At 43.5% G+C, this 7,845-nt stretch overlaps 1 protein-coding gene across 1 annotated transcript; it reads right to left on the bottom strand.

Annotated features, from left to right (window-relative positions):
* Nucleotides 1-1,461: 1,461 nt before the first annotated feature.
* LOC113766371 lies at nt 1,462-7,505 on the bottom strand. The gene is made up of 8 exons (XM_027310569.1): nt 7,208-7,505; nt 6,003-7,141; nt 5,351-5,612; nt 4,289-4,918; nt 3,385-4,165; nt 3,101-3,231; nt 3,015-3,043; nt 1,462-1,557 (listed from the first exon to the last, which is right to left on the bottom strand). Exons 1-8 carry the CDS (start codon nt 7,503-7,505, stop codon nt 1,462-1,464), a joined length of 3,366 nt encoding a protein of 1,121 aa, XP_027166370.1.
* Between the last annotated feature and the right edge of the window lie 340 nt (nt 7,506-7,845).

The following is a 7,845-nucleotide window of genomic DNA, read 5'->3' as shown; positions in this document are numbered from 1 at the left end:
TCTTCCTAGAATGACATGTGTTGCTTGCATAGGGACAACATCACACACAACTTTATCAATGTAGTTGCCAATTGAAAAAGGAACACATACCTGTTTGTAGACACGTACCTCACCTTCTTCACTTAGCCATTGGAAACGGTATGGATGTGGATGTCTCGTGGTAGGAAGGCCCAAATTCTCAACCATCAGTAAGCTTGCCACATTGGTGCAACTCCCACCATCAATGATGAGACTGCACACTTTATCACTTACTTTACAACGAGTGTAAAATAAGTTTGCCCTTTGCAATTGCTCGTCCTCCTTGACTCGAGGGATTAGCACCCGTCGTGCCACCAAACACCCTATTTCCCCTTGAGTAGGAGAACATTTTTCCTCAGCCGAGTCATCCTCCAAGAAATCGCCCTTGATTAATCCAGGCATATCCTCACAATTGTCGTCATCGGACATGATCTCTCCATTGTGAGTGACTAACATGATCCTTTGGTTTGGACATTGGGATTGGATATGTCCAAACCCTTGGTACTTGAAGCACTTGATATCTCTACTCCTAGTCTTAGGAGTCTCATGAGGTGCCTTAGAAGTGGACCTGGATGCATCAACAATTTTGTTAGGGGTAAAATTGGAATTCCGGTTAGGAGCATTACCTTGAATTCGGCTAGATGGTGTTGGTATGGCCGAATTTCCAGCTTCGTTATTCGCTCTCCATGGTTGGTTGCCCCTCCATGAAGTCGAGTTGGAAGTTTGGAAGGTACGGGCTCCTCGCCTCAATTTCTTTCCCCTCTCGGCCTTGATAACGAGTTCAAGAAGATCATGCATGTCCAAGTAATGTTGGAGCTCCAAGGCTTCTTGAAGGTCAGGGTTGAGACCTCTAAGAAACCTCGCCATGGTCGCTTCACTATCTTCTTGAAGGTTCGCCCTCATCATGGCCATCTCGATCTCCTTGTAGTAGTCCTCCACACTCATGTTACCTTGAGTGAGGGTTTGAAGTTTGGAGTGGAGATCACGGTTGTAGTAGTTAGGAACAAATCTCTTGCGCATCAATGCCTTGAGTTCTCGCCAAGTTCGGACTCGTGGTTCTCCCATTCTCCTTCTATGGGTCCTTACTTGGTCCCATCAAACTGGGGCGTAGTCGGTGAACTCAACGGTGGCAACTTTCACCTTTTGTTCCTTGCTATAGTCATAACAATCGAAGACCATTTCAATGCGGCCTTCCCATTCCAAGTAAGCCTCAGGATCACTTTTGCCTTTGAACGTGGGCACTTGAATTTTGAGTCCCTTGAGTTCGTTCTTAGGCATGTCTTTCCTAGGCCTCTCGGCTCTCTCGTCATCTTCACTAGCTGAGTATTCATCACTATTTGCCTCCTTGGTGCTATGGTTACTCCGGTTGTGAGACCAAGAACGAGAGTCTCATGTGAGACTCTTGGATAGCTCCTCAAAGCTAGTGTGCAACTCCTCCTTTTGTTACTCACTAATTTGCCTGAGCTCGTTCTTCAGGGCGGTGAACATCAACGAGTAGTCTGTGGTCGGTTGAGTTTGCTCCATGTCCCTCCTTATGCCCTGCAAAAGGTTAGTAACAAGAAAAATAACACAAGTATAGCCTCACTTCACTCCCTTAGTGTATCACTTATTCTCGTGTGTATCACTCAAAAGCACTCTAATGGACTTACCAAATACCTTTACCTGTTGGATTAGGTAGTTGAGAAAGACTGCTCAAGTCCAATAATTGTCACCAACTTTTTCCACAAGAGTAACCAAGAAGGTAAGACACAAATGTGGGTGCAAAATGAAGTGGGAATGCACGACTTTGGAAGGCCAATAGTGGCGGATAGAAATGGAAGTGCGCCAATGGGAACATAAAAGAAAGAAACCCTAGCTTCCTAAAATGTAGGAGTGGGTTCCTAGAATGTAGGAGAGTATTCCTAAAACGTAGGAGAGAATGTAGGGGAGTGTTCCTAAAATGTAGGAGAGTATTTACGTGAGAAAAGAGTTGTCCAAGTGCTTTACTTAGTTTCCTAATTGACTTTGGAAAGCAAGTTAGTTTTGGAAATCTTTAGAAAATCCTTTTCCTCGTGGAAACAATTTTTAAGAAACATCTAAACCCTAATCTAAGAAGGATTATAAATCAGGTTCGGCCCCTTGCCCACCAAAATCCTTAGCAAAGTCGGCAGCAACAAGCTTTAAAGCTCCCCCACCGCACAATCCAAACTCACACACCTCACAAGTTGATACGAACGTCGCCAACCTTGTGACGAAACCCGTAAAAGATTAGCTTCAGGATCGACAAGAGGACACCAAGTTTGGAGCGGATGATCTCAACCCGTTAATCAGTGGTTAACGAACCTTGGTATAATGGTAGAAGACGCCACAACCTAGTGCGATTCTAGATTGACAAGTCACGAACACCTAGAGAAATTCTAAGGTATTCAAGAAGCCTTGGAGAAACCAAGAAAACTCTCAAAATCTGATTTATTGATTGAATGCCTAAAACCATTGGAAGTGTGGGCTATTTATAACCTTACATAGAGATGAACAACTAAATGTGGAACTAGTCTAGAGTTGTGGTCTTGACTAAGACTAACAATTGTAGGCTTGACTATTTCCATAAGACTAAGAATTGTGGGCTTGACCACACCTTATGAGGTCATCCCTTAGGTAAACAACCTTATGAGGTCATCGCTTAGGTAAATAACCTTATGAGGTCACCGCTTAGGTAATTAAAGCAAGACTATGGACCATTAAGCCCTTATTACAATGACTTAACTAAAACAGCAAATGTGACTAGAGAAGGGTCACACATGGTTCTCTTTGACGTGCACTACATGGATGACTTTCATTCCTTCATGCTCAAGACTCTCAATGACCTTGGGGACAATTTCTTGGCCTTGTATCTCATGAACAAGTCCTTGGAGTTCCTCCCTCATCTTGTTAGCTCGTGCTCGAGTTACGGGTCCTAGGGGAACTCGAATAGTTCGCAATGGTGTCTCTTGGTTCGTATCATCCCCCTCCTCTTCAAAAGGATTTGTCCTCAAATCAGCTTCATCATCTGCAAGAAAAGGAGATAGATCAGAGACATTGAATGTAGCGCTCACATTGTACTCACCGGGTAGGTCCAGTTTGTAAGCATTGTCATTGATGCGCTTGATGACTTGAAATGGCCCATCTCCTCGGGGAAATAATTTATTGCGCCTTTGGACTGGGAACCTTTCCTTGCGTAGATGTAACCACACCCAGTCACCAGGTTCAAACACAACGCGTTGGCGTCCCTTGTTAACCCGTTGAGCAACTTGGTCCATCCTTCGCTCAATGTTTAGGCGTACCTGCTCGTGTAATTTCTTGACAAAATCTGCTCGTTTAGCACCATCCATGTTAATGTGCTCAGAAGAAGGTAAAGGTGATAAGTCTAGTGGTGTTAAAGGGTTAAAACCATAGACTATTTCAAATGGTGAAAAATGAGTAGAACTATGCACCGTGCGATTGTATGCAAACTCAACGTGGGGTAAACATTCTTCCCAGGTTCTAATGTTTTTTCTAATGATGGCACGCAAGAGTGTAGATAGTGTACGATTGACAACCTCAGTTTGGCCATCAGTTTGTGGGTGACTAGTAGTAGAAAATAGCAATTTGGTACCCAATTTTCCCCACAAAGTTTTCCAAAAGTAACTCAAAAATTTGACATCCCTATCAGAGACAATTGTCCTAGGCATGCCATGCAATCTAATGATTTCTTTGAAAAACAAATCAGCAATGTGCGATGCATCATCTGTTTTGTGACATGGTATAAAATGTGCCATTTTTGAAAATCTGTCAACAACAACAAAGATGCTATCATTTCCCCTCTTTGACCTAGGCAACCCTAAAACAAAATCCATGGAAATATCGGTCCAAGGTTCCTTAGGTACAGGTAAAGGACTATAAAGGCCATAGGGTTGAAGTTTAGACTTAGCTTTGTGGCAAGTGATGCATTTAGCCACCATTCGTTCCACATCTCGCTTCATCCTTGGCCAATGGAAGTGCTCTTGAAGGATAGCTAAGGTTTTAGCCACGCCAAAGTGTCCCATCAAGCCACCTCCGTGTGCTTCCCTAACAAGTAAAGAGCGAATAGAGCAGTTAGGTATACACAGTCGATTGAGGTAGAAAAGAAATCCATCAAGGATGTAGAATTTACCTTGAGTTGCTGAACCACAAGAGTCATAAATACCTGAGAAATCTGGGTCATTGGTGTATAACTCTTTAACTAATTCAAATCCTAACAACCTTGCATCAAGTTGAGTGAGCAAAGAGTACCGACGTGATAATGCATCAGCAACAACATTAGTTTTCCCCACTTTGTACTTAATCACATAAGGGAAGGTTTCAATAAATGCAATCCACCTAACATGACGCTTATTCAACTTGTGTTGTGACTTAATGTGCTTAAGCGACTCATGGTCAGTGTGTATGACAAATTCCCTTGGTCTCAAGTAATGTTGCCAAGTTTCTAAAGCACGGATTAAGGAGTACAACTCCTTATCATAAGTGGAATAGTTCAAAGCTGCCCCATTGAGTTTTTCACTAAAGTATGCAATTGGTTTGCCCTCTTGCATTAGGATAGCTCCAATACCCACCCCAGATGCATCACACTCTATTTCAAACATCTTGTCAAAGCATGGCAATGCAAGTAGTGGTGCGTGTGTGAGTTGATGTTTAAGTATTTGGAAAGCACGTTCTTGAGCATCACCCCACACAAATGGCTCATTTTTCTTAATTACAGCAGTTACAGGTGCAGCAATGGTACTAAAATCTTTAACAAATCGTCTATAAAAACTAGCAAGACCATGGAAGCTGCGTACCTCACCCACCGTGCTTGGAGTAGGCCATTCTCGAATTGCTTTAACCTTCTCCTCATCCACTTTGATTCCCTGTTTACTCACAACAAAGCCTAGGAAGACAAGTTGATCAGTACAAAAGGAGCACTTCTTAAGGTTAGCATAGAGCTTTTCCCTTCGAAGTACATCAAGAACAAGCTTCACATGTTCAACATGCTCATCTAGGCTCCTACTATAAATCAGGATGTCGTCAAAATACACAACTACAAATTTTCCAAGGAATGGACGAAGTACATGGTTCATCAACCTCATGAACGTACTAGGTGCATTAGTTAGTCCAAATGGCATAACTAACCACTCGTACAAGCCATGTTTGGTTTTAAAGGCCGTTTTCCATTCATCCCCCTCTTTCATCCTAATTTGATGATAACCGCTTTTTAGATCAATTTTAGTGAAAATCACAGCACCATATAGCTCATCTAACATATCATCAAGTCTAGGAATAGGGTGACGATATTTTACCGTTATTGCATTAACGGCCCTACAGTCAGTGCACATTCGCCAACTTCCATCCTTTTTAGGCACCAAGATGACGGGAACCGCACATGGGCTCAAGCTTTCTCGTGCCCATCCCTTTGTTAGAAGCTCTTCGATTTGGCGTTGGAGCTCCTTTGTCTCATCTGGACCCATTTTGTAGGCTGGTCTGTTAGGAAGTGGGGCACCTGGAACCAAGTCAATTTGATGCTCAATTCCCCTTATTGGTGGTAGTCCATTTGGAATCTCATCGGGAAAGACATCCTCATAATCCTGCAAAAGAGAGACAATACTAGATGGTAGAGTGTTAGTAAGATCACTTGTAACAACCAACACCTCTTTGCACAAAAGTACAAAGATGGGTGTATTAACACTCAAAGCTTTTCTTACTACATTGGCTTTTATCAATAGATTTTGCCTTTTCTCTCTCTTTTCAATTTTGGCCGGCTCACCATATGTCTTTTTCCTCTCAATTTTCTCGGCTTTATCATTTTCTGTTGAGCTGTCGGCTTTTTCTATTTTTTTCTTCTCATTCTCATGCTCACTCTCCTTGATCAGGCTTTCTTAATCTTCCCGAACTTGGATAGGAGTGAGTGGCACAAGCACAATTCTCTTCTCGCCTTACTTGAAAGAGTATTTATTGGTAATGCCATCGAATGTAACTCCCTTGTCGAATTGCCATGGTCTCCCCAATAGTATGTGACATGCTTGCATAGGGACCACGTCGCATAACACCACGTCCTCATAATTTCCAATTCGGAAAGGTACTTGGACTTGCTTGGTCACACGAACATCCCCACTATTGTTCAACCATTGCAAATAATAAGGTGTTGGATGTCGTAGAGTGGGTAGTGCTAATTTTTCCACCATCAAGGCACTAGCGACGTTAGCACAACTACCTCCATCTATGATCAAACTACATACCTTGCCTTTGATATAGCAACGGGTGTAGAAAATGTTCTCCCTTTGTGCATGGTCGGCGGCTTTCACTTGGGTTGCTAAGGCTCGCCTGACAACGAGTCCAACTCGTTCATCGACGGGCAATGCTTTCTCTTCTTCCTCTTCTTCCTCAAGGGATGGCAACTCCTCTTTCTCATCTTCATCATCGATGAGAAACTCACCATTGGGTAAGATGATCATAGTGCGTTGGTTCGGGCATTGGCTAGCAATATGCCCTCGGCCTTGGCATTTGAAGCATCTAGTTTCTCGATTTCGCCCCATGCTCGACTCAATGGCAGTCTTTGGTGTTGCCTTAGACTCCCACTTAGTCATATCCGGCCTCGGTCTTGAAGGGGTGGAATTACTCGGCCCTTTATCCTCTTTCTTTGGTGGTGTAGTTCGGGGGTAAGAGCGTGAAAAGTTGAAGTAACTCCGAGTCGAACCCCTCCTCTTAATCCTCCTTTCAATCTTGATGGCCTTCTCCACCAAGTCCCCAAGTTCCACATAGTGGTGTAACTCCACTTGATCAGCGATTTCGGGCCTTAATCCGTTCAAGAAGCGTGCCATTGTTGCTTCTCGATCCTCCATGATGTCTGCCCGTAGCATGAGTATTTCCATTTCCTTGTGATAGTCCTCGACACTTCGTGCTCCTTGGTTGAGGGTTTGAAGCTTTTGGTACAAGTCACGGTAGTAGTGACTTGGCACGAAACGCTTCCTCATTAGTCGTCTTAGCTCCGTCCAAGTTTGTATGGTAGGTTCACGACTCCTCCTTCGACTAGTGGAGAGTTGATCCCACCACACAACGGCGTAGTCGGTGAATTCGACCACGGCCAACTTGACCTTTTGCTCCTCCGAGTAAGTATTGCAATCGAAGACAAGTTCAATCCGCTTCTCCCACTCTAAGTAGGCATCGGGGTCTGATCGTCCTTGGAAGGGTGGAATTTTCATCTTTATGCCCGGAATGTGGTCATTTGAAGGCCTAGCATCACGCTTAGACCTACTTTGCTTATGCTCATAGTTGTTGTCTGAGTTAGAGTCGCTAGACTCATGTGCATAAGCCTTTCCACGGCTGCCTTTGGAGCTTCCATGAGACAACTCTAAGCTGTCAATGCGTTGGTGCATCAGTTCAAGTTTTTGGTCCATCATGCATCCCAATTCACCTTTGATTGCTTCTGTGAAAAGTTTAAGATCAAAAGCTTGGGAGCTTGCTCCCCCCTCGTTAGCCATGGTGAAGTATAGGGTAAAAAAAATAATAATGGAAAGAAGCAAAGTTTATCTCGTACACTTCCTCACGTGTTTACTCTCGCTCTCGTGTTTGAACACTCTAATGAACTTACCAAGGTGTTTTCAAGGCTCCTCGGTCAACTCCTCGAAGAAGTTAGAACTCCTTTAGTATGGATCGACTTACCAACCAGGGTCACAAGATTGTAGCACTTTGAACGAAAAAAGAACAAAAGATGAAGGGACTGACCATGACTCAATGAATGACTCAAAGTTGAATTTTAAGAATCCTAGACAAAACTCTACCCAAAACTGGAATTTTGAGCTGCTGGTTGCTGCATTTCTG

This window comes from Coffea eugenioides, chromosome 3 (assembly GCF_003713205.1).
Source record: "Coffea eugenioides isolate CCC68of chromosome 3, Ceug_1.0, whole genome shotgun sequence".
In the NCBI taxonomy this organism is placed as follows: Eukaryota; Viridiplantae; Streptophyta; class Magnoliopsida; order Gentianales; family Rubiaceae; genus Coffea; species Coffea eugenioides.
This window is presented reverse-complemented; position numbering and strand designations above follow the sequence as displayed.

What these genes read in the sequence shown, in the direction of transcription:
- LOC113766371 (XM_027310569.1), bottom strand. Translation starts at nt 7,505, where the DNA reads ATGGCTAACGAGGGGGGAGCAAGCTCCCAAGCTTTTGATCTTAAACTT. An exon ending in CATGGCAATTCGACAAGGGA is followed by an intron (nt 5,613 to 6,002) that starts GTTACATTCGAT and finishes TCTCTTTTGCAG; the next exon opens with GATTATGAGGATGTCTTTCC. An exon ending in TGTTGCTGATGCATTATCAC is followed by an intron (nt 4,166 to 4,288) that starts GTCGGTACTCTT and finishes CAGCAACTCAAG; the next exon opens with GTAAATTCTACATCCTTGAT.